Source organism: Myodes glareolus, chromosome 5 (assembly GCF_982192425.1).
Source record: "Myodes glareolus chromosome 5, mMyoGla1.1, whole genome shotgun sequence".
NCBI classification, from domain to species: domain Eukaryota; kingdom Metazoa; phylum Chordata; class Mammalia; order Rodentia; family Cricetidae; genus Myodes; species Myodes glareolus.
Genome location: NC_142030.1, coordinates 24,030,769 through 24,057,254, shown reverse-complemented (window position 1 = coordinate 24,057,254; position 26,486 = coordinate 24,030,769). Strand labels below are relative to the sequence as shown.

The 26,486-nt window shown below is 44.6% G+C and overlaps 1 protein-coding gene, 1 long non-coding RNA gene and 1 pseudogene across 3 annotated transcripts; 1 reads left to right on the top strand and 2 right to left on the bottom strand.

Moving 5' to 3' along the window:
• Positions 1 to 1,169: 1,169 nt before the first annotated feature.
• On the bottom strand, positions 1,170 to 9,284 carry Fcrla (Fc receptor like A). 2 transcript variants are annotated; one of them, XM_048452651.3, is made up of 5 exons: positions 9,114 to 9,277; positions 4,681 to 4,842; positions 3,939 to 4,205; positions 3,278 to 3,562; positions 1,170 to 1,570 (listed from the first exon to the last, which is right to left on the bottom strand). In XM_048452651.3, the coding sequence occupies exons 1-5, from the start codon at positions 9,190 to 9,192 to the stop codon at positions 1,329 to 1,331; spliced, it is 1,035 nt and encodes a 344-aa protein (XP_048308608.2). In that variant the 5' UTR covers positions 9,193 to 9,277; the 3' UTR covers positions 1,170 to 1,328. The 2 variants fall into 2 exon arrangements, with proteins under 2 accessions (XP_048308608.2, XP_048308614.2); XM_048452657.3 differs by lacking the exon at positions 1,170 to 1,570 and adding an exon at positions 1,586 to 1,726 and having other exon boundaries at positions 9,114 to 9,284.
• A 3,925-nt stretch (positions 9,285 to 13,209) lies between these two features.
• LOC125412347 (small ribosomal subunit protein eS24 pseudogene) lies at positions 13,210 to 14,813 on the top strand (annotated as a pseudogene).
• A 3,896-nt stretch (positions 14,814 to 18,709) lies between these two features.
• Positions 18,710 to 20,247, bottom strand: LOC148122043 (uncharacterized). Its single transcript, XR_015737795.1, has 3 exons — positions 19,788 to 20,247; positions 19,055 to 19,116; positions 18,710 to 18,812 (listed from the first exon to the last, which is right to left on the bottom strand). It is a non-coding gene; the product is annotated as an uncharacterized LOC148122043 (long non-coding RNA).
• Between the last annotated feature and the right edge of the window lie 6,239 nt (positions 20,248 to 26,486).

Genomic DNA, 26,486 nt, shown 5'->3' with positions numbered 1-26,486 from the left:
ATCATGAGGACTGTCCTTACTACCTAATCAGCTCCACTTTCTCATGCTGTTGCCTTAGAGATTACTATTTCAACATGGAGGGGGCAGTGCTAGGAGATAGCTCAGAGCTAAGAGTGCTTGCTATGCTTTCAGATTACAGGGTTCAGTTCCCAGCACTCATAACTGCCGAGAACCACAGCTCCAGGGGATCTGATGCCCTCTTCTGGCCTCCACAGGACTTATACACATGTGGGATATACACGCACATACACATTTAAAAAAAATTAAGATTTCAGCATAGATTTTTAGAGGAGGAGGCACATAAAAATTCAAATCACAGGACTAATTAAATGCTAGTAATAGTTGTTGAAGGAGAGTAATTAGAAGAGATAAAGTGATTAACACCTAGCTTTTATTAGCCCCGTATTTATAGATTTATCATTAATAAACTTTAGGGACAGGAAGTCTTTTTACTGGCTGTTCTGTGCATTATAGGATGGTCAGCAGCCTCCTTAACTTGCAAATATCTTAACGTATTAAATTCTAGTAGCATATCTTTCCTTTCCACCATGTGTGAAGCCCAAAATGTCTAGAGGACATTGTTTAATGTTTTCTTTGGGAATATAGAGAGGAAGACTTGCCCCTCATTTGATATTGCAGTATTAAATCCACCACAACTGCTTCTCTTTAAATTCTTTTCTAGAAAACAGAAAGAAATTGCTGGTCTAAGGTACAGAATAACCTTGTCATGGTGGTGTGAGAGAATTATCTGTATTCTGTCAATCATGTATTTTAATAAAACTCTGATTGACCAGGCAGGAAGTATAGGCGGGTCAACCAGACAGGAAGTAGAGGCGGGGCAATGAGAATAGGATAAGGCTAAGGAGGAGAAAGCTCCCTCAACCATTCCTGCACAGACCACCGAAGAGGCAGCATTTAACTTGCCCAGCTGAGAAAGGTACGGAGCCATGTGGCTAATGTAGATAAGGATAATGGGGTAACATAAGTTATAAGAGCTAATAAGTAGTCTGACCTAATGGGCTAACCAGCTTTATAACTTATAGAGATCTCTGTGTGATTGATTTTCTTTGGGACTTGCTGGCTGTGGGGTACTGGGTGGGACAGATACCCCAACAAGCTGGCCCCTCATGCTACATCGTGGTAAAAGAAAATATATGGCTATAGGCACATTCTGAGTACCACCTTGTATGTGTTTATTTTCTCTCAACCAGCTCCATTATCCTAACAAAGTACCAGCACAGCTTGCAGAACCATTTCTGCACACATGCAGTCCAGAGACAGCTGGAGTTGCTACGTTGCTTGAGCATCACAGATGACTTAGTTTGCATTCATTTGTCAGCAGCCTTCGCGATACCAGGCTTCAGGTAGACAGTCAAGTCCCTCAACTCCATGACCAGATGACCAAGGAGAACTTTTACATCCTGTATTTGTTTGAGAAGAAGGCTCATCTGGTGATGGAAGTGGGGGTCGGAGGAGGAGAATCCCAGGTGTTCTGCAGGAGAGGGTGGCGGAGGCGGAGGACCAGGGGGCTCCGTAGGAGGAGTCTCTGAAGCAGTTGGTTTCTGAAGAGCTGGATTCAAGATGGGAGGAAGCAGCAGGGACCTGAATTATTATGAGCAGGAAGCATATACAAGTGAAGTCTGACTGGGCGTGGTGGTGCGGACCTGTAATCTCAGTGCTCAGGAGGCTGAGACCAAGGGAGCATTGCAAATGAAAGGCCAGTGACCTGTAGATCAGCCAGGAGTACAAAGTAAGGCCTTATCTTAAAATAATAAATAAATAAATAAATAAATAAAACATATATAAGGATGATGTCTAACTCAGGCCCTGTCCTCACACTGTTAGCTACTTAGTGAGTTAGACACCTTCAGGGTCAAACTCCTATATGGATGTGCCTTCCAAGTGTTCGTTCTTTCACCTCCCCTAAAACTCTAGACTGAAACTCAGTATGCCCAGGGGTATTCCCATCTATCACCTTAATGTTTCAAGCATGTGCTTCATTTTAGCGAAGCATGCCCCCAAATGTGCCTACTATCTTTTCTTAATGCATGAATTTAAACTGACCATGCAGAATACACTGCTTAACATGCTTAAGAATGGGCCAACCCTTACACGAGTAAAAATGTCTAATGAACCCCCCATGCTTTCTTTGTTTGAGGAGGGCCTTGCTTTGGAAACAACGCCTGTCCTCTCCTCGCCCGACACTGGTAACAAATCCTTCCCCACTCTTGTATGCTTCATCTATTCTTATTTGGTATTGAACTCAACAAGATGTGAACCCACTGTGTTTGGCCACAGACTCAATCTTCCCTCTTTTCTGAAAGTGGCTGTGGTACCTACTGGCAGTCAGGGCTTGAGGACTCTTAGGTCCTTCCTAATTCAAATTTGAGTCTGAGGCTTGACTGTCTTGATGGTCTCTGCGTGAGAAGCATTAGGAGGGAGCCCATCATTAGGCAGCCCGTCGATCCTCTCTCAAGCCAGAATTTAGCTTCTGCAAGTCAGCTCTGGGTTCAGCCTTGCCTTGTGTGTGCCATCATTCTAGTTCTTCATCTTTGTTTCAGTCCTCTCTGAGCGGGTCCCCGAGACACCCGCTCTTCAGTATGATATCACGAGTCCCTCCCAAGTTTCTCTTGGCACGTTGTCAAGCTTTCTCATCAGCCTAGGCAACTCCTTTTAGGTGTGTCAGGTCACATACAATCTTCTTCTTCTTCTTCTTCTTTTTTTTTTAAAAAAAAAAAAAAAAACCAAAACAGGGTTTCTCTGTAGCTTTGGAGCCTGTCCTGGAGCTAGTTCTTGTAGACCAGGCTAGCCTCGAACTCACAGAGATTGACCTGTCTCTGCCTCTCAAGTGCTGGGATTAAAGATGTGCACCACCACCGCCCAACTCAAATACGGTCTTCCTAATGGTAACTTCCAGAACATGATAGACACTATTCTTCCTAGAGGTTGTTTGTTTGAGATGAGGTCTCACTGTGCCGTCCTGGCTGACCCTTTCTAGATATTGTCTGCATCCTAGGTATGATGCTCCCATAGATGCTCATATCCCATAGAATCCTGAGTTCTATAGGGAGACACAAGGGGCCAGCCCAGGTCTCGGATTGGTATATTCTGTGGTCTGAGGGAGACATTCTCTTTCTGTGTTCCTTTCCATTACCAAGGCCTTTGGATTATTGCCCTGTCTCTCCTGCATCCCCTCTTCATCTTCCTCCTCCGGGGTTCAGTTGAACCCAGTCTTGTTTCATATACACCCCACAGGCAGGCATACACATTGACTCACCCTGCACCCGGATCTCCAGCTGAGAGCTCTGCTTCCAAACTTGCCTGTCCTCAGTAGCTGCCTCACACCAGTAGGAGCCGGAGTGCTCTTCTGAAGCTTTGGAGATCTGGAGTTCTGAAGAGATGTCGTCGATACTCAGTGACTGTCCATCCTTGTAGAAGGAGAAGAGGAGGCGGGAAGCTGACCTCTGCAGGGACAGCTTTGTCTGACAGCTCAGGGTCACTGAGCCTCCTTCCTGGAGTTCATTAGAAGACGAGGCTTTGAGAACTGGGGCTGGGAACAATTCTAGGGAAAAGACAAGCAGCGAAGAAAAGTTTAACCATCCTGTGCTTAGCAGACCCATAGCTCCCTCCACCTATTATTCTTCCCTTCGGTTCCATTAGGTAAGGGTTTTTTTTAGAAAGGTCCCATTTGAACTTTTCAGGTTCTACCCCCTCCTCCTCTCATTTTGTTCCTTTTTATTTCTTTCCTTCCTCCTCTTTCTCTCCCTCCTTTCCCTTCCTAATTCCCTCCCTTCTAGGCAGGACTAGAAAAGATCCATGAATGAACAAATCTACAACAGCCTAGGTTCTGGCTCTGTGAGAACCAGAAAGCATAGATTTGGATGGTTCTGGCCTCCCTACTCCTTATCTATCATGGCAACACTGCTTCCAGCTCTCACCTTGGACTGTGATAGCCACAGGGGAGGCAGTCTCTCGGGCCCCAGGACCAGGGCTTCTGAAGATGCCGCTGCAGTGGTAGAGTCCGCTGTCTGACATTTGCACCGCATCGATAGAAAATTCTCTTTTAGGTCCAGGAGGACCCAGGGCTGAGCCCTCTCGGTAGAAGATGACCTGAGTCAGTGGCCAGTCTTGCCAGGCACGACAGTGCAGAACCAGTGGGTCTCCTTCAAATATGGCTGTAGCTGGACTTTGGAGGATCAGCCAGTCTGTAGTCCAGAGGAAGAGGGGAGTGTCATCCACGTTTCTCGGGAGGTCTGAAGTAATTCCCCTAACAGATCCCCTAAACTTTCCAGGGCACTCTCAACTCTGACTGGCCCACCTTAATGTTCTCTGTCCCCTTGAACTTAACTAACAATAGCAAAGTCTTTTTTTTTTCTCTGCCCTCCCCATCTAGTCCCAAAATATGTTGGTAACTGGGGCACAGCTTTTGCTTAGAGATTGTACTTAGAGTTATGGATGGCTCACCACATTTCCTCACCCTGTCCTGTGGCTTCACAATTGACCCAATGTCAAGGGAAGAACAACCCTAGGGGCTAGGACTGAGGACGTTCTGTCTCCTGGAAGCTGAGGATAGGAAACTAAGTACTTCCACCTATGCCAGGCTCCTGGAGGGTCATTTCCTGACTGGGCCGGCTATCAGGAATAGTTTGAGACACTGCTCAGAACTTCTTGGGACCTCACCATAGGAAACGATGAGATGGAAGGGTTTACTGAACTTGTAGCCCTTGATCTGGAAGTCAGCGTCACCAGAATGGATCACATCATCCTCTTCCTCATCAGTGTGGCAGCTGCTCTGGTCAGTGCTGAGAGGTCCTTCACACTTCAGAGACTCTGAACTGGCAGCTGAGGAGGGATGGCCCAGGGAGAACCACAAAATGATGCTACAACTTAGAGGAAGAGGCTAGGAATGGTCCTCCATAAGGACTCCTCTTCTGACCCAGGGAATAAACCGTCTGGTCAGGAGAAGAGGAAGATATCAAAACCCCTCTAAGAGACTCCTTCGGCCAGATGGCCATGACCTTGTCTCGCTGGTGTTCAGGCCTCCCAGTAAAAGGACTGTGGTTTAAGGAAGTGGGAATGAAGGACCAGTGAATTCATCGGCATGACATCCAGCTGTTGGTTGAGGAAACCAATGGACAATGACAGCCCTGACCCCGCAGCAGGAGTAGAAGGGAAGGAAGATGCACGTCAGAGTATAGCATCCGCCCGGTGCTTACCGTGTGTCACATACTGCTGTCACATGCATGCTCTATTTAATCCCCAAGAGCCTTTCAGGTAGTGACCCCGCCATCCTTGGATCACTTTTGCTGTTGTCGATGATGTTTTATGAGTTGTGCAGCACAGGCTGACCTTGAACCTGCAACTGAACTCCCGCCTCAGCCTCTTAAGTACTAACAGATCATAGGTGTAAACTACAATGCCTGGCTTTCCATTCTATAAACTTGACAGAAGCAGGCCTACAAAATCAAATTTAAAAGAGTGTAGAGAAAGACTTGGGGTGGGGGTTCACTGGGGAGATAGCTCAGTTGGAAAAATTACTTAACTTGTATCTAGGAGGATCAAACATAGCCTTGTAACCCCCAGTGTCAGGAGTTAAAGACAGGAGACACCCAGCGGTTGCTGGCCAGCCTGCCAGCTAACCTGGGCCACTAGGTGATGACTAAGCCAATGAAAGACCTTGTCTATAAATAAATAAATAATAAATAAATAAATAAATAGGAAGAAAACACCTCTGGAATGACCTTTGAGGTTGTTCCCTGAGCTACACTAACACATGTACATATATGCATGTACACCCACACACATACAAACATGCATCCCACACATACACGCATGTACATTTAAAAGGGAATGAATGAAGGGAGGGGAGAAGGGAGGGAAAGAAGGCAGGCAGGTAGGCAGGCCTGGTAGGAGAATATCTACCTAGCCTGCATGAGGCACTGGGTTTGATTCCCAGCAACAGCACCACCCCAAGAGTCAAGAATGGAGCAAGAATGTCAGGTTTAAGTTCAAAAGGAACTTTTGTTTGCTTTACTTCAGTGCCAAAACTTAGTTTATTTCAATCCTTTGACCTTCCTTGGGGACACCCCGCCCTCATTCTCCTTTTCCCAAAACTCACTTGGCTCTTTAGTCTTGGAATATGTTGTCTACACACATATTCTACATATGTCCCTCTTTCTTCCTTGCTTCCCCTTTCAACTCTTCATTTATCTTTTTTTCTCTTTTTCTTTCTCTTGGTTTTTCAAGACAATGTTTCTCTGTGTAGCCCTGGATGTTCTGGAACCTGCTATGTAGACCAGGCTGGCCTTAAACTCAGAGATCTGCCTACCTCTGCTTCTGGAGTGTGCCACCACCATCCGGCCAAACCTTTGTTTTTTTTCAGTTCTCTCTTATCTAGATGTCCTCTGCCCTTGAACTTCCCCCAGAAATGGCAAAGCTTTCTCCATCCTCCTCTCTCCAGCAAAGCATTTATAGTTAGGCTGTACTGGTAACTTTGTCTCCAGGGTGAATCTTAGAGAGTCCTCCCCACATCAATCTCCCTCTTAGGGCGATGACTAACCGGGATAGATAAGTGTCATTTCTCCCGGCTCTGTCTGCTCTTGTCCCCTTAGCCCCTCTTTCTTCTCAGCCCCATACTCATGTGTGCCTCTTTGTCCACTCCACTCTCTCCTGTCCCAGGCACCTTTGTTCTCCTCCGCTCCCAGTGGACTTCCCCATCAAGTCTACTTCCTAGTTCTCGGGGTTCAGTACCCAGTGTTTCCTTTGCGCCTCTCAGCCTTCTTCTCTATTAGGCTACCTTTTTTCAGTTCCTTCACTGTCATAAGACTACACTCAGCCTCCTCTTGTTTTGTTTTTCTAAAACAAAAGAAAACGTCAGGGCTGGAGAGTTGGGTCAGCTGTTACAAATCCTTGCTGCTCTTGCAGAGGACCCAAGCTCGATTCCTGGCATCCACATGGTGGCACACAACCATCCACAACTACAGTTGCAGGGGATCCGACATCCGTTTCGGACCTCTGCAGGCATCAGGCGTACACGTGGTACATAGACACATGCAGGCGACACAGTCACACTTGAAGTTAAGTGATTTAAAAAATGTTAAAGCAAAGCCTTGTTGGCATAGCTGGCATCGCCACTCGATAAACCTTATGTGGTTCTATGGGAGATATTGTCATTCTCATTTTTTTGGGGGGGATTGGGGGGCTTGGAGACAGGGTTTCTCTGTAGCTTTGGAGCCTGTCCTGGAACTAGCTCTTGTAGACCAGGCCAGCCTTGAACTCACAAAGATCCGCCTGCCTCAGATATATTAAAAGTGATTTTTGTTTGAACAGGATTTTACATCCTGACCATCCCTGGATGGTCTGGCATTTTCAATGTTACTCAAGCTGACCTTGAACTAGAGGCGATCCTCCCGCCTAAGGCTCCCTAGTCCGGAGATTACAGGTACACACTACTTTGTTCTACCACAAGTGACTTTTTCAAAGTGATACAGAACTAGAAGCTAGAAAGGGGGCTTGAAATTAGAGTATGTGATTCCAACACCATGCGTAGTTCTTGCTACAAAACCAAAATCCCCAAGCCTCCCACAAATAGCTCTTGGTTTGGTGTGAGACCAAACACGTGAAAGGATCATTGCAGTGTGTGGATGCATGCAATAAGAACAAAGTGTCTCAGGCAGAAAGGGGGTCCCACAAGGTTTTGGGGGAAGATGCTACCAAGATGGTGTAATTAAGGATACCTAGAAGTTTAAAAGGGAAAGGGAACTGGGGAGCCATGGCAAGTTCATTTCAGATGGAGCTAAAAATACACGCAAAGCCTTGGAAGCAGATGTGAACCTGGGCTGTGGATAGAAATTTGGGTTGGTTGAGCCCTTGTCAGAGTAGCAGTGGGGAGGCTTTGGGGGCGTGGAAGAAGGGGCTGAAGAGGTTTAGTAGATGCCAGGTTTGGGACTTCATGTGCCATGGCAAACGCTTGTATTTTAGAAGTCACTCTGGATGCAGAGTGAAAATTTGTTCCAAAGAGACAAGGCTGAGACACGATTAGTAAGGAAGCCATTGCACAACTTCAGCCACAGATGATCGAGGCTTGTCCCAAGACAGCATTTGTGGTGGTTCGGGGAAGGAACTGGTTATGAAAGCAATATAGGAGGTGAAATTTGCCAAAGTCGGACCTTCAGAGGACGTTAAACGAAGAGTTCAGAATGCCTCTTGGGTTTCTAGCCGAGGTCCCAGGGGAGTCCCAGTGCAAGGGACTGAGATCAGATAAAGAAAAAGATGAATTTAAAAAAGTGAGGGTCTGGAGGACAGATGAATTCATCTCTGGTCATGCCGTGTTGGTACCTGTGACACGCATAGGTCCAAATGTCTTGTGTAAAGCTTAATATTCAAACACGTAAGTCAAAAGCGTGCTTAGAGCTGGAAGCCTGCCCTGGGGCTCTAAAACAGACAAGTGCCACAGCAAAGCCATGTAGATACATTTCTGCAGTCTCACTAGGAGGCTGTGCAAGAAAGAAGAGTACGGGGTGAGAGGTATAGGGGAAGGTCAGACTGTGGAGAACTCTGGAGTTCACAGGAGGGAAAGAAAAGCTATGGAAGGACCACAAGACATCCAAGCAGTACACAGAGAAAATGGACAGGAGTCAGGAAAATAGAGGCTGCAAGAGAGACTAAGCCATCAAAGAAATCCATCCGGGTAAAATCTGAAAAGCGTACAACAGCCTCATTAGTGCAGAGGTCCCTGCATCCTATGTCAACCGGACTTGGTGGAAGTCATGCTGCAAGCACTGAAGGGTGGGTGAGACATGAGGGAGAGACAGCAAGCCCACACAACGCTTCCAAGGAAGTTTTACTAGAAAAACAAGAGATAAGATTTGCGGCTGGCAAAGGATTCATAGTCAGAAGGGACTTTCAGGATGGAAAATATCTGAGTTTTTCTATTTAAAAAGAGAGCCATTCTGTCCCGCACACCAGACTTGTCCTCTATCTGCCCTTGTCCCACCTAAACAGGGAGTCTTTGAAAAGCCAAAGTCAGTCCATTTTCTTACCTTTGAGTCCCTCCCCGCCACACCAACATTAGGCGTATCTCATTTCCACACCAACATTCAAACATTACTTACCTGGGAACGTCTGGGCTGCCAGGAGCACTGCAGGACTAACATAAAGAACCCATGCCCGCAGGACACAGCTCAGCTTCATGGTGATGGTGTTTGTATCTCCCACAACCCCAACATGCTGAGTTTCTTCCACATGAAACCTCTCAAATTAGAAAAGAGGAAATAAATGTAACTGTCTTGTCTCCGCACACCTGGGGCCTAGTCTGAGATTGGCTCTTCTTACTCAGGTTGGGCCAGGTTGGTTCTGATGTCATCTTCATTCTCCCGGTGGTAGATGAAACGCTAGGGCTCTCAACTGTTACAAAATTTTTTTTTTTTCTTGTTGAGCTCAGGGGCCTTTCGAAATGTGTTATTGATTGATGATCAACTGGCCTTCGTATCACATCTGGAAAAGGTCCACATGACAGCTCACTGGAGACAGGAGGTAGAAAATTAATGGAAGAAAACCATTGGGGCATGAGAGATGTGATGTGGAAGTGTCCTGCTCCAAGCTTTACTTGTGTCCAGGAATTAAAATACGGCAGGAGAGAGAGGAGGATTGATTGATAAGGGCAGGGGACAGATAAGTCTCTACTGGGCTCAGCCCCATCAAACTTGTACCCAAATTTCTCCTGATCTGTGTCTTCGCTTTGTTTCTATAGCATAATGTAAGCTGTTTAGTCTCCGGGAAAATATGAGTAGAAGGAAGAGTTATTACCCTGGGAAAGAACATAAAGAAAAAGAAAATCTATTCCCAGAGGCCCCAGCGGCAAGCCTAGCACTTGGGTTCCCTGGCAAAGCTCAAAGCACTGATTCTGAGGAACCTGAAGACAAGAAGTACCCAGTCCTTGAACAACGGGATGAGACCAGGGAACGGGAGCGATGCAGAGACCACGGCATCTCTCTTTATCTCCACGTGGACTTATGGGAATCACTGCCCCTGACTTCAATTGTTTGCTCAGAGGCAGGACCTATGCCTCTTTGCACAGTGACCACACTCCTCTACCCTCACTTGACACACTACTCACACCCAGGTCCAGATAGATTTGAAAGTGGGGTGTACCGTCATAAATGTGGGGTTTGAAGGCAGTGGGTGGGACTGATGGCCAGTCAGATAGAACAGATCAGGGCAGGCCAGTTAGCAACGCAGACATGGGAGAGTACAGCTTTTCCTCTTCTAGTAGAAGCAGTTAGAATAAATTTTCCATTATGTAATAAGTATTTTTTTTTTTTTTGCAGATGGCCCCAGGGAATGCAGAGCTGGTTGAATATGGGCGTGGGGGAAGGCAGTGAGGCAGTAAGTTTTGCAGCTGATGTGGTGGATTTAACAGCCTCAGAAGAGGAAGAACAATCTAGCCAGCTCTATGAGAAGTCAAATAAATAAACCATGGTTAGATGGACTTTCACCCCGAAGACTACATACCAGATCTTCTCATGAGACAGGACAAACATGGATTTTGAAAAACTATGATGATCTTTCCCTTCCCTTATGACCCCTTGTACATGGGTTCCCTTAAAACCCCATGCCATCTGCACTGGTCTTGACAGAAGAACCCCATCTCAATATGGAAAGCAAGATGGCCTCTGAAGCTATCACTTGAACATCATATTCTTTACACTTGATTATCCACTTAACCATGGAGAGGTTCACACAGTTGAAGCTCTACCAATGAACTTTTCTGAATAAATGTGAAATACCCATGTCAAAGAAACTCAAAGAAGCAAGATTAGTTGTCCTAGGAAACAAATAGTTCATGGAGTTAGTTCTGCTATCCAGATCACCTCAGACTACTCACAAGGACATGGGACAAATCCAACCCATGGCCAGTTAGTACTTTGCGATCTTCCTTGGTTGTTCTTGGCTTGTCACCAGTGGGCCCATTTACATATTTTAACAAGATTCTTTGTTTGTCTTTATTTATGTATGTGTGTGTATACCCGCTTGTCTGTATGGGCACCAAGTGCAAAAATTACTAGCCAATAAAAGTAACACATATACAGAAGGACTTCCCATACCAGGTGCCCTTGAAGGCCGGAAATGAGCATTGAATCTTCTGGAACTGGAGCTGCAAGTGGTTGTGAACAGGCCATGTGGGTGCTGGGAACCACACTCTTATCCTCTTCAAGAACAAGTGCTCTTAACTGCTCAGTCATTTCTCCTGCCCATTCACTTTAGTGTGTGTGCATACATGTTTGCGTACGCCAGGAGCATGACACAAGTGAGCAATGTGTGGGAGTTGCCTCTTTCCTTCCACCACGTCCTGCAGTTTTAACTCAGGTTGTCAGACTTGACAACAGGTCCTTTACCCACTGAACCATTTCATCAGCCCAGGAATCTATAGCTGCTTTAAATGTGAATTGTTTATCAATTGGATGCACTATAAATGCTTTTCAATATGTGATTGGCCTCTTCATGTTACATCCTCCTTTTTATTTGGGGGGAGGAGTATATGGAGGGGTATATGTGTTCATGTATTAGGGGGTGCTAGTGCATATCAGATGCCAACCTTGGCTGTCATTCCTCAGGAGTCAACTACCTTGCTTTTTGAGACAGGGTCTCTCTCTCTCTCTCTCTATCTCTCTCTCTCTCTCTCTCTCTCTCTCTGGAACCTGGGGCTTACCAATTAAGTTGAGCTGTCTGGCTAGAGAGTCCACCGCCTGACTCCACCTCCTCAGCGGTGGGATTATAAGCATATGCCACCATGCCCCGTTTTTTATGTGGGTAGTGGAGGTCAACCTTGGGTCATTATGCTTGTGGGACAGGGACTCACACGCTGAAATAGCACCCTGGCTCCACATTGTGTGTTTTGAGACCGCTTTATTGAGCTATGAAGAGATATACCCAATTCACATATTTAAACAGTAGACTTTGATGAATTTGGGTACAGTAAGCGTGTGAAGCTGTTGCCAGAATAAGATAAACAAAGTGGTGGCCCCTGAAATGTTTTCATGTCCTTCTGTGAACACTTTCTGCCTATCTCTTTTGAAAAGAAACCACTAATTGATTTAATGTCACTATGACCTTTGGCACATTTTCTGTAATCATATATAAACTGAATTGTATAGCACATCCTTTTTGTCTGGAGTTCTTTCACTCAGTATAACTGCTTTCAGATACATTCTTTTGCTGCATCTGTCAATAGCTCTTTTCATTTGGCATATGCCTATACCGCTCTCTGCTCATCCGCTGGCATACCGGTTAACCAGTGAATGGTTTCTATTTAAGGCTACAATAAGCAAAGCTATTATATGTACAGGTACATGTTATTACATGGACACAAGCTTTCATTTATGTTGAGCACCTATGAGTGGACTGATTGGATCCATACAGGTATGTTTTTAGGTATGTATATACTTTAACTTTTTAATTTTTTTTTTACTTTGTACATTTATTTCTGCTTTTTTGAGACAGAATCTCCCTATGTGATCCTAATTGTCCTGGAATTCACTGTGTAGAACTAGCTGGGCTCAGACTCACAGAAACAAGTCTGATTCTTCCCCCCCAAGTGTTGTTTTTTTCTTTTTGTTTGTTTGTTTGTTTTAAATCTTTTCTGTGTGTTGATGATTTGCCTGCCTGTCTGGCTTGCACCTACAGAAACCAGAAGGAGGAGTTAGAGATAGCTGTGAGCCACCGTGTGGTTGCTGAGAATCAAATCCACATCTTCTGGAATAACATCTGTTCTCTTAACTGTAGGGTCTTTCCTCTAGTACCCACCCCCTCCCCCGCTTTCACTTTCAACGGTTTGACACAGGTTCTTATGCTGTAGACCACACTGGCTTGGGACTCACTATCTAGTCCAGGCTGACTTTAAATTTACAACAACCCTCCTGCCTCAGTCTCTTAGGATACTATACAGGCACGAACCACCATATCTTGGCTTTATTTTTAAGCTTAAAGGAGAATGCTAAACATTTTTTTTTCTAGATTATATCCATCAGAGCTCTCCGTAAAAAATAAAACTAATGTACGCAAGTGAGGAATTTATTCTCGATTTTGGCCCACGTGCTGATAAAAAACAGCAACTCCTGCCTTCTTTCTGCAAGCTGGAGAACTAGGAAAGCTTGCTGTATACTTCAAGTCCAAAGCCCTGGCTGTCAGGAAAGTCTGTGGTTTCTCAAGATGAATCTAAAGAAGAAGTGAGAAGCAAGAGTGCTGATATCTGTGGGCGGGAAAAGATAGACAGCCCAACTCAGAGAAACCAGGTGCCCCTTCCTCCGCCTCCTGCTCTTTTCAGGTCCTGAATGGAATGGGTGTGTGCCACCTGCAGCGGATGAGGGCAGATCCTCTTTCCTCAAACTACTGAGTAAATGTTAATGTTAATTTCTTCCATGAATTCCTTCACAGACACAGCCAGAAATATTGTCCTACCTGCTCGCTGGGCCTCCCTTAGCCCAGGCATGTTGACACATAAAACTAGCCCTCCCAGTGGCTGATGCCTGTACAATGCCACCAGCAGTACAGGAAAACTCCAGTTATTAGGGAGTGTTTGTTAATACCCTGCATTACCCCACATGGTGTAAAACAACCCTTTCACAGGCTAAGCCTTGCTCCGAGAGACTATCTTATAAGCAAACACAGGAGTAGGGTGACTCTATACCTTGCGGGGCATGTAAATGACACCATCATTCCAACACCACCCACAAGGCACAAACTGATAAGCCCTAAAAATAGAAAAAGTGATACCCTATAAATTTATCAAAAATAAATTGGAACTGTAGGAACATGGGTATATGAAGATCATATCAAGAGAGCCAGGTCCAAGAACGTATTAGACACATCAAACTGAGGAAAGGGTACTACACTCCTTCATCTGGAGCCCATAAAAGAGAAGACACTGAACTCTGCAATGTCAATGGCACATACCTAGTGTGTATGTCACAGGACTGATGGCCAGACTACCCCTGACTGTCCCTGGAGTTTCTACTCAGCATAATCCTGCTGTCGGCACAGACCGCTTGAATTGTCATCCATCTGCTTGGCTTCTCATCCGTCTGAACTGCTGTCTCTCTACCTGCCTGTTCCTTCCTCTGAACCGGTCCTGCTCTTTGCTTTTAGGGCCTCTAGGGTCTGACACCTTGTTTCTGGGCTCTCTGTCCTTACACCCTGACTCTACAGCAGTAGCAGGCATGGTGTTTCCAGCAGGCCTGCAGCCATATTCGTGAAGAGGCTCTACATCCCTATCAGTTTCCCAGCTTCAGCCTCTCAGGTTACTTTGAAATTTCTTGAACTCTGCAGAATTCTCTTAACTCTTTGTAGCCATCCTGTGACCTACAAATGGACAACAGACCGGCAGACTTGGCTTATACTTAGAAATTACAAGCAATGGTTAATCTGCATTGTCAACTCAACTGAATTTGCAGCCACCATCTACGTTAGAAAAAAACAAGTGGTCACTGATGTCCTTCACCCTGCGAAGACAACTACCAAAGACAGAAGTTTGGGGAAAGCTAGCCCAAATCTGCAAGATCACACCAGAGATCATCTCTGTATTTGGACTCAAAAATTATTTTGATGATGGAAAGACAATTGACTTCAGAGTGATCTATGACTCTGTGGATTATGTTGAGAAGAATGAGCCTAAACACAGACCTGCAAGACATGACCTTTATGAGAAGAAAAAGACCTCCAGAAAATAGCAAAAGGAACTCAAAGATAATGAGGAAGATCAGACTGCAAAGGCCAGGGTCGGAGCTGGCAAAATGCAAAAGAAACAGAGCTTCTGAAGTGACCTAAGGTGCTGTTCAGAAGATCCTGCCCACTCTTCTGTATTCCACAGTTACCTGTACATATACCCACATGTACGTATACCCACACATAGAGTTGCACATATATATGTAATTGAAAATAAAATAAATCTGTGGTGGTTTTTAAAAATGGCCCCCAAAGGGAGTGGCACTATTAGGAGGTGTGGTTTTGTTGGAGTAGGTGTGGCCTTATTGGAGGAAGTGTGGCACTGTGGGGAAAGAGTTTGAGTTCTCCTATACTCAAGGTACCGCCCAATGTGACAGACACTTCCTGTTGCCTGCAGGATGTAGGACTCTCAGCTACTTCTCCAACACCATATCTGCCTGCATGCCACGATGATCATGATAACAGATTGAACTGCTGATCTAATTGTAAGTGAGCCACCCCAATTAAATGTTTTTCTTTATAAGAGTTGCCATAGTCACGGTGTCTCTTCACAGCTTTAGAAACCCTAACGAACACACCTTTTAATTTTTTTCTCGCTGGGTGGGTGATGGCAGCTCACTGGTGGCACACACCTTTAATCCTAGCACTTGAGAGGCAGAGGTAGGTAGAACTCTGAGTTCTAGGCAGCTCTGGTCTACAGAGTGAGTTCCAGGACAGCCACAACTATTTCCCAGAGAAATCTTACCTTGAAAAATAAAACAAAATAAACATTTTTTTTTCTCAAGTGAGAAATGATCATGAGTGAGAAGTTTAAGAAGTTGATGTCTAGGGGCTAGAAAGATTGCTCAGTGGTTAAGAGCACTCACTGGCAGCTCTTCATGAAGATCTGGGTTCAATTCCCAGCACCCACATGGCAGCTCACAACTGTCTATAACTCCAGTTCCAGGGGATCCGACACCTTCACACAGATGCACATGCAGGCAAAACACCAATGCACAAAAAAAAAAATTAAAAAAAAACTGAGGTCTAGATGACCTGGCTTAATTTCTACCCTGCTTTAATTCTCATTTACCCCTGAAGACAGCAAGTTTGTGGACTAGAAGTTTCCCTCTGAGCATACAAGCTGGCTGGATCAAGAATGGCCACCAGAGTAAACACAGAATCCCCTCTAACTTCGTTATAATCCCCTCTCCATGCTAAGAATGCAGTCTCTGGTGCCATGACAACTGACAGTTACGTAGAAATCACCGGAAAGAACCATAAAAGGAGAGAGAAGAGGTGGACCCCAAATTCTCAGAGGAAGTCCATCCAGTCGCAGAAAAGATATGAATATTTCTCTTTTTTTATGAACCTACCCTTTGGCCCTCACTTCTCCCACCTATCTCTAGAAACTCCTACTTCAAAGGGTTGAGGTTTGCCAAGTCTGTTCCACTTCCCCTATTCTTGACCAAGAATGAAAGTGTCCCTCACTGCTCAACGCTTGCTCTTCTTAAACAGCGTCACCATCTAAAGAGGAGAGAGACACAGTTTGGGACAGAAAAGAACAAAACAAACAAACGAAACTAGTAACAAATTATGCTCTAGACTCTTCAAATTGGAAAGGAAAGGTATTGAAGTGAGTGCATATACCTTTAATCCTAGTACCCAGAAGGAGGGTTTCTGTGAGTTCCAGAATAGCCAGGACTACATAGAGGCCCTGTCTCAGAAAGGAAAAAGAAGGAGGGAAGGAATGGAGGAAGGAATGGAGGAAGGAAGGAAGGAAGGAAGGAAGGAAGGAAGGAAGGAAGGAAGGGAAGAAGGAAGGAAGGAAGGAAGGAAGGAATGGAAGAAGGAAGGAAAGAAGGAAGGAAGGAAGGAAGGAAGGAAGGAAGGAAGGAAGGAAGGAAGGAAGGAAGGAAGGAAGGAAAATTTAAGTTTTTGGTTACAGACAAATTTTAAATATGTGTCTTTTTTGTCAGGTTAGCATTTTATTAGATAAAAATAGGAAGGAAGGTATCTGCCCACCCCTTCCTCTGGCTCAGCACGCAACTCCCCCTCCTTAAGAAAGAGCAAGAGTCTAACACTGAGATATAGTAGAGGACTGGGGCAGACAGCTGAGGAGGAATTTGAGTGTGATGGTGTATACATACAACCCCCAGCACCTGGGAAGTGGAGGTAGGAAGGTCAGTTCAAAACCAGCCTCAGCTAAGCGAGACCCTGTCTCAAAAACAAACTGGGTGTGTGTTGGGGGCTTCTTCTAGAAATGGCTACAAAACAGAAATCTCAGCTACATTTTCCAGGAGGGGGCTTTTGCCTGGCTCTTGCCCTAAATAGAAGGCCTTCCTCCCTCTACCAAAACCCAGAAAGATCAGTGATGTCTCTTTTGTGGTCCAGGTAGGCAGAAAGAAAGGTAACTTCCAGTCTATGTGGGCCTTGATTCCCAGGTCCTCAACGTTCATCAAATCCAGGCATTGGGCAGGTAGAGAGACGTGCCTCAGCCTGGGGAAGCCGTCCTTCCCAGTGGGGAGGCTTGCTCTCCAGCCCCTCCAAATATGTGTCTTTATGTCTTAGTCTCTATATCAGTTGCTTGTCCTGTGGGTTAGATAAAAGGTTTATTAGGAATCAGAGTTTTAGGAATCAGAGTTTATAGTCCATCACAGCAGGAAGTAGTGGGGACCAGGAGCTTGAGACAACAGTTCATATTGCATCTGCATTCGGGAAGCAGAGAAAGATGACAGTCCTTGCTCAGCTAGCTTTGCCTATTTTGGTACAGTTCTGAACCTCAGGCCATGGGATGATGCTGTCCACATCGGATGGATCTTCCTATCTCATTTAAACTAACTAGATAGTCCTTCATAAGTGTGCCCAGAGGCTTGTCTCCTAGGTGAGTCTAGCTCCCACCAGGCTGACAATCAGCATGAACTGCCACAATCTCTTCACGATGACCCATGACTGCAGATTTGTTCAGCAAAGCAGCTCCTGGGACGTCACAGAAACAGGCAGGCTCTGGCTGGGGCTCCACACGAACGTTTGTTTTTCTGTTCTTTGTAGCTTTGCTTGAGATTGTCAGCATAGAATTCATTCTCAGTCACTACTGATTGGCCTATTTAACGTATTAATTGAGATAATTGTTGAAACAAAATATCGAGCAGAAATGAAATAGATGAGAAGATGTGGGGTACAAGCGGGCGCCCAGTGTGGTGGCTCACATGTGAGAGCCAAAGTTACATTTTAAGTTTTAATTACTATGCTTTAGAGAGCTATGAAATAAAAATACCTCTGATCTGAAAGCCCCTTGCCCAGGGACAGTCAGTTCCTGAAAGGCCAGAAGCTGTTATTTATGCGTGCTAACAAGCCACATGCTTTCCACTCCTCTAAACAAGTTTGTTTGACCCATCTGCACTGGATGTGCTTGATCGGTCACATGTGGGCAAGAGGTTCACAGGCAGGAAAAACATCTGGATGGATGCTTGCCCTGATGGATGTAAGCTGGAGGTACGTCAGGATGTATGCTTGCCCTGATGGATGTAAGCTGGAGGTACGTCAGGATGCGTGCTTGCCCTGATGGATGTAAACTGGAGGTACGTCAGGATGCGTGCTTGCCCTGATGGATGTAAGCTGGAGGTACGTCAGGATGCGTGCTTGCCCAGTTGGACTTGGTAAGAAATGTAATGGATTATGGGTTTTCCTTCTTAAGCAGCTGCAAATCATGGCTTAGGGCCAGATCCGAGCGACTTGGCTATAGACCTGGCCAGAGCCCATCCTCCTGGCCAGTATGCAGTTAAAACTTGTTTCAAACTTGGCTCTAAACTGTGCCCGTGGTCTTACTCTCAGTTGGTGGGATTAACACACACCCATAATCCCAGCACTTTGGAGGCTAAGGCAAGAGTATGACCCTGAACTCCGGGTCAGCCTGAAACTGGTTGCTAGAGATTGATGCAATCTCAGGGCTGCCTTGCAGCAGGCATCACGTGAGACCATCCCAACTGGGAGGAACCAACAGGGCTTACCAAGACAACCACAATGTGTTGTTGCGGCACTGTGACAGCATCTCAACCTTGCAAAGTCTCAGGTTCCCATCATTGCACTGGACACCATGCTGATCCGAAAATCTCAGATAAGAACAGAAGAGGGGAGAAAATGCTCTTCTCAGAAAAGTTTCAACCGACTGACTCCCTGAGTATCCAGTATCCCCATACATACCTTAACTCATGAATAAGGCCTTCCTTCCATTAAAAATTATACATAAAACAAGCTATCCAAAGCCCCAGCAATGAGAGTCTTTGAGAAACATATAAGCACCTCTTGAGTCTATGTTTTCACTCTGTAATAAGATGTTATTCCAGTTCCTTACTTTGTCATGTCTCTGAATTCTTTCCTTGATGGTAATAAGAACCTAGAAACAGGGGGAAGGGACTGGGTGGAGAAGACAGAGGGAAACTGAGATCCGGATGTAATATATGAGAATAATAATAATAATAATAATAATAATAATAATAATAATAATAATAAAAGAAGAACTGGAAACAAATAGGTAGAGGCTTTGTCCCTGACTACTACCACAAGCAATAGAACTTCTTACCTCCAACATACATGGCTGAGGAAATGAAAGCATCTGCGATAGGCTTCTGATTCAACAAAGAAATTTTACAGAATTTGTTAACACATACCTGTAATCCCAGAACTTTGGGGGCTAAGGCAAGAGTATGACCCTGAACTCCAGGTCAGCCTGAAACTGGTTGTTAGAGACAGGTATTAATCTGCATGCTAATACAGGGACTCTAGCTACAGGATTATTGTCCAGCCAACAAATTCTAAAAAAAGATGACCAAATAAAACTATGTTCTTTAAGGTAATTTTCTTGGGATTGGAGAGATGGCTCCACAGTTAAGATCACTGGCCGCTGTTCCAGAGGACTTTGGTTTGATTTCCAGCACCTACCTGGTGGCTCACAAATATCTGCCACTCTAGTTCCAGGGGATCTGAGGTCCTCTCCTGGCCTCCATGGACACTGCATAGTGTACAGATATAGATGCAGGCAAACACACATAAAATAATAAAATATTCTTGAAAGATAATTTACTTACTGTTATGGTAAAAATAAAATGCTGCAGGTCCCCAAGTGGTGGCAGTGGGCATTGGACATGAAGGCAACTGGTCTCAGGCAGAGAGCCACATGGAGGATGAGAGACAGAGACATGGATAGGCACGCCATGCAGAGAAAGTGGGTATTTATTTAGTGGATTATGGAGGAGTTAAGGGAAAGGGGGTAAGAGGAGAAGGGAGAAGAAAAGAGAGAGAGGCAGAAAGAGAGGGAGGGGGGAAGGACAGGGTAGAAGAAGGGGAGAAGTGGGGAGAAGGGAGAGAGGCAGAAGCTGCCTTGGGAGAGAGCTAGAAAGGAGGGAGCTCAGGCTGGAAGCAGAAGGAAGACCTTCTTGGGAGGGTAGGCGGGGCTTGTCTCTTAAAGGGACAGGACAGACCATTACACTTAACACCATTTCTTGAAGGAGTTCCATTAGGCCTTCTCAATAAAGTTTTAGTTCAAAAGAAAGATAGATATTAGCAAAGCAAGTTGGTAAACGATTACAAATATTTACACAAGGCTCTTTCTGTAATGGTTTAGATAAACTGGCGCAGTTTCCCGAGGGCCAGTGGGTCCCACGAGAAGCCATTGCAGGTGACCCAAGATGGATAGACGCCATGCAGAGAAAATGGGAATAGTTTATTTAGTGGGTTATGGAAGGAAAGGGAAGGGGGAGGGAAGGGGAGAAAGAGAGAGAGTGAGAGAGAGAGAGAGAGAGAGAGAGAGAAATGGGGTGGGGGGGAGGAAAGGCAGCAGCCACCTCTTCCAAAGAGGGAACAGGACAGAGAGAGAAAACACAGCTGGAAGCAGAAGAAAGATCTGCTTGCCCTGGTGAAGGGCGGAGTGGATGGGCAAAACTATCTGTGGTGATGGGAGGTTGAATCAAGATCTATGTGCATGTTCTTTTGGGTTTTGTTTTTTGGGGTTTTTTTTTTGTTTTTTGTTTTGTTTTGTTTTTTGAGGTAGAGTTTCTCTTAGCTTTGACGCCTGTCCTGGAACTCACTCTGTAGTCCAGGCTGGCCTCAACTCACAGAGATCCACCTGTCATTGCCTCTGGAGTGCTGGGATTAAAGGCGTGTGCTACCACTGCCTGGTAAGCCTTGTGAATGTTAAACACGAGCTCCGCCGCTAAACTATACCTCCAGGCCAAATTTTTACCTAAGAAAACAAGGTCAATAAATTATATAAAAGTCTTTAACACATTATCAAAACACACACAAGCACACACACACACACACACACACACACACACACACACACACACACACACATTTTGGCTTTTCAAAATGGGGTTTTCTGTGTAACAGCCCTAGCTGTCATCGAACTATCTCTTGTAGACCAGGTTGGTCTTGAACTCACAGAAATCTTCCTGCTTCTGCCTTGCAAATGCTGGAATTAAAGGCTTGTGCTACTACCACCCAGCTCCAAATCATATTCTTGAGCCACATTTATGCTACAAAAGAATAATGTTCCCGATGTTGATTAAAAGGAAGTGAGACATCTTTTTCAGTGAATCCTTTTGTATTAGTGATGAAATTTGCATTAAATTTTGTTTTGTTTTGTTTTTGAGACAGACTTTCCCTGTGTAACAGTTCTAGCTATCCTGGAACTAGCTCTTGTAGACCAGTCTGGCCTTACTCACAGAGATTCTCCTGCCTCTGCCTCCCAAGTGCTGGGATTAAAGGCGTGTGCCACAACCGCCCAGCTCATTAAAATTTTTTAAAGCCTTGTGTAGCCCAAGCTTCCTATGTAGTTGAGAACAACCTGCCCATACCGCCTAAGTGCTGAGGATACAAGGCTGTCACCACACCTTGCTTTGAAGTTTTCATCTTTAGAGATAGAGCTTGTAATTTTATTGACTAGTACAGTGTATTCATTACTTTTCTTATTGCTGACAAAATATTTTATCTAAATATTATATCATATTAGGGTTGAAAAAACTCAACATAGAAATCATTTCTGGGGCTGGGGTGATGGCTAAGTGGGTAAATCACTTGCTACAAGAGTCTAGAGTTTAGATCCCCAGAACCTACATAAAGGACAGTCACCATAGCAGAAACATCTCTAATCCCAGGGCTCCCCTACTGGAGGTAAGGATTGTTGAAAGGTTGGTGGCCTGCTAGCTGGAAGTACGCAGCAATAAACAACACGAGACCTTGTCTCAAACCAGGTGCGAGGCGTGAGACCAATACCTGAGGATGTTCTCTAATATCCACATGGCACATGTACATGAGTGTTCATGCACACACACGTGTAACATAAGGGGCCAGCTTGTTGGGGTATCTGTTCCCGCCCGGTACCCCACAACCGGCATATCCCAAAGAGAAAATCACACACAGGACTCCATAAGGTTATAAACTGATTGGCCCATTAGGTCAGGCTACTTATTAGCTCTTATAACTTATGTTACCCCATTTTCCTTATCTACGTTAGCACATGGCTTGGTACCTTTCTCAGCGGGGCAGCTTACATGTTTCCTCTTCGGTGGTCTGTGCAGGAGTGGCAGAGGAACCTCCCTGCTTCCCAGAATTCTCCTGTTCTCATTGCATCACCTCTACTTCCTGTCTGGTTTTCCCACCTATACTGACTGCCTGGCCAATCAGTGTTTTATTAAAATACATGATTGACAGAATACAGACAATTCTCCCACACCATTTCCCTCTTTTTTTTTTTAAACAAAGGAAAATACCCATAGTCCATTTGTTGGGAATGTGGGCGTAGTATTTCAGACTACTTCCTGCTGGTTGGGGGCGCTGATAATCTTATGGGGACCTAAAGAAAATTTAGAATTATCATCAAGTCCTGACTGGAGTATCCTGTGAGTCTTGATCATCTCAGGCAGCAGTCTTGAACCTGTTCTGGATGAAGAACTCAGACATCTGGGCCATCTGTTCCTGTCAGAGATTTCTCAGGTGGCCTTCCTTGATCATACTGGATTTTTCTTAACTTAGAATGAATCCACAACCTCTCATTTTCTGTGGAAACAAAAGCAAAATCTCTTCTCCAAAGTAACAAACCTTTTGACTTCAGTTTTGAAGCCAAGGTATTTTCAAAATACCTATCTTGGGTTAGTTCAGCAGTATTTATAAACAACAGTCCTTTAGCAGCTGTTGCTCCTTCCTCAGCATTCAAACAATTCAAAGAGAGCATAATAGCATACAGTATCAAGATTCTCTGTTTATTTTCCATCTTTATGTGGCTTTATTTCAATATATATTTCTTTTATTTTCACTTTTACTTTTAGAGACAGGTTCTCTGTATATCTTTGTCCTGGAATAACTCTGTAGACCAGGCTGTCCTTGAACTCACAGAAATCCACTTGTCTCTGACTCCCCAGTGCTGGGCTCAAAGGTGTATGCTACGACACCTTGAACTCACAGAGATCTGTCTCTGACTCCCAGGCATTGGGATTAAAGGTGTGTGCTACCACACCTTGAAGTCACAGAGGTCAATCTCTAACTCTGTCCCTTGAAGTCACAGAGGTCAATATGCCTCTACCTCCCAGGCATTGGGATTAAAAGTGTGTACCACCACACCCTATATCTCCCTTTCTTTCTTTTTCATTTTTAATGACTTTAACCTTTTAGCCTGCATATATTTTTAACACACTGTAAACCATTTAGAGGTTTTCTTCATCTTTGAATCTCTCTTTACTGTATATCTCTCTTTTTCTGACCACATGAGTCTTTAAGGAGAGGACTAAAACTGTGGCTTTTACGTCTGGAATTAGCTCATTCCTTAGCTTTCCAGCCTCATGGCTGGGGTACCGCCAGAGCTGTGTTCACTGCCACAACTCTATGGCATTTCAAGGTCCTTGCTAGCAAGCAAGCTGTAGTATTCTGCTCACAGACCACACTCAGTCGGACTGCCTGCCTGCAAGAGTCAGAGTTTGTCCTGGCAGGACAGCCCAGAAAGCTGGCATTTTTAAACAGCACAGCTTTTTTCCTGCTACAGCTTAAAACCGAAAAGCATGTGTTCAGCTTTTCATCAACACCGTTTAAGTGTTTTGTGGCAGGACCTCTTAATGAGCTGCAAGGTTTTGCAGCTAAAGCTGAGTCAGGAAGCCTCTCTTAGATGAGAGCCTTGCTTGCCTCTAGTAAGCAAAGTAGACCCGAGAAATTGCTGCTACCAACAAAACATTCTTTACTCTATTCTTTCCCAAGCTTTCTCAGGCTTTCTGTGGATTCAGTTATCCACGTCTGGGTGCCATATGTAACATGAGGGGCTGGCTTGTTGGGGGTATCTGTTCCCGCCCGGTATCCCACAGCCCGCGTATCCCAAAGAGAAAATCACACACAGGACTCCATAAGGTTATAAACTGATTGGCCCATTAGGTCAGGCTACTTATTAGCTCTTATAACTTATGTTACCCCATTATCCTTATCTACGTTAGCACATGGGCTCAGTACCTTTTTCAGCGGGGCAGCTTACATGTTTCCTCTTCGGTGGTCTGTGCAGGAGTGGCAGAGGAACCTCCCTGCTTCCCAGAATTCTCCTGTTCTCATTGCATCACCTCTTCTTCCTGTCTGGTTTTCCTGCCTATACTGCCTGCCTGGCCAATCAGCGTTTTATTAAAATATGATTGACAGAATACAGACAATTCTCCCGCATCACACACGCACACACGTACAAAGTCATTTCTGCTGAAACTAGTAAATATCTTTAACACAGTTCCTGTCAGAACACTAGCAAGATTTTTTTATGTGTATTCAATATTATCCTAAAAAGTATATGGAAAGGCAAAGGGACTAGAATAAATAAACCACCATTTACACACAAAGATGGCAGGAGGAATAAATATAAATAATTTTAGAACTATATAACTATGATAATCAAGATTATATATATACTGGGCATGATGGCATTTGCCTATAATCCCAGCACTCAGGAAGTTAAAGCAGGAGGATTATAAAAATGTTCAAGGCCAGCCTGGGCTACAGAGTGAGTCCTTGCCTAAAATAAACAGGTTTATTAGTGCCTGATACCTGGAAGGTAGTGACAGGAGGAGCCCCTGAGGCCCTTGTCAGAGGCTGCAGAGTCTGTCTATACTGAGCACCAGTAGTGGGACCCTACCCACTCTACTGTAGCTACTATTCTGGACAAAATAGCAAGACCCTGACTCTTTAAAAAATTAGAAATAAGAATAGGAATATTGTTCAAGACTAAGAAGTATTCAAATATAGGAAATAGAAAACAAGGAAAAAAAATACAACAACAACAAAACTCCAAAGCAACCAGACATGTTGGCACTGACCAACACTTGAGAGGCTAAAGCAGGATGGTTATTATGCCTTTGAGGACAGCCTGGTTTACACAGTGAGTTCTAGGATAGATAGCCTGGCTACAATATGAAGCCTCGTCTCCTGGAAGGCAGCTGCGGAGAGGAGGGAGCTGCAAAGCCTGTCTAGGACTTAAACTTCAGAGCAACTGTTTATAGGTGGCCGATGTTCCCTGCCATAGTTTAATTCTTAGTAAAATGTGAACCAGTCAGCAGCTACAGAAGAACTCAGGTATGCTGCACAACTGGGAAGCAGGCATCAATGGTATCTGTTAGACTTTCCATATACCCTTCCCTACAATGCCCCTGGAAAACACACTTTAGCCAATCAAGAATATAAGTCAAAATAGGAAACAAGATTTGGAATAAAGGGGATTTAGTGCAAAAGGCCAGTATAAGACGTCCCAGGAGCACAGCTGAGCAAGAGCCCTAGAGATGAGCCATCCAAATTAGTGTTACGGAGGGACATTGTGCTGAAGAAAAAAAAAAGTGATCAAGTGCTCCGTGCGTTTTACTGTATGGAAAACAATGTTAAGTCGCTTTTCAGTGTTTCTTTTTCAGCATTAGGAAAAGCTAATAATAGACACACATTCAACTAAGAAAACGACAAAAATGAAGCCTTGATTATCTCTGCAAGGGAAGAAGATTGTTCAAGAAAGGAAGTGTAATCAGACAAATGTCTTCGGGATAAATGGTGATAATCAAATTGCGACAAGGTTATACGAGAGTATTTGATGGGAAAGTGGGAAGCGAGGAAGCACAGTGGGACAAGAACAGTCCCTGAGTTCTACATCAGGAAATCATGATTGAGATTGATATTGAAAGCACAAACAAGGAACCGCAACACAGTATATTGTTTGGAAATATGGAAGACAATTCTCACAAGACACAGTTAAAAGAGTTAAAAATGGTTCCATATGGGGTGCAGGACTTAGGGGATGTGGGGAGAGAGGGAAGGCAGAGTTGTCTTGTGATATGCCTGCCCCATTATGCAACTCAAATTAAGTGGAAGTGTTGCAAAATGTGATTTCTTTTCCAAATAAGAGCATTATCTTCACACAGACACTTGCAGAAATTCATTCAGAAAAATCAGACAGGCCATGTGTGCTGGTTGTTGTGTAATAAAAATAGACAATGAGAAGGATAGTGCTCAACATAAACACAACAGACACTTCAAATTACACTTTTGGCTAAGAATGAAGTAAAGGGGCTGGAGAGACGGTTAAACTGCCATAAGCACATGATGCTCTTTCAGAGGACCTGAGTTCATGACAACTTAGAACCTCCTGTAACTCCAGCTTCAAACATACACACACACACACACACACACACACACACACACTCACACACTCACACTCACTCACAGTCTTGGTTTTCTTTCTATAGGCATGAGTAAACACCATGACTAAAAGCAACTTGGGAAGG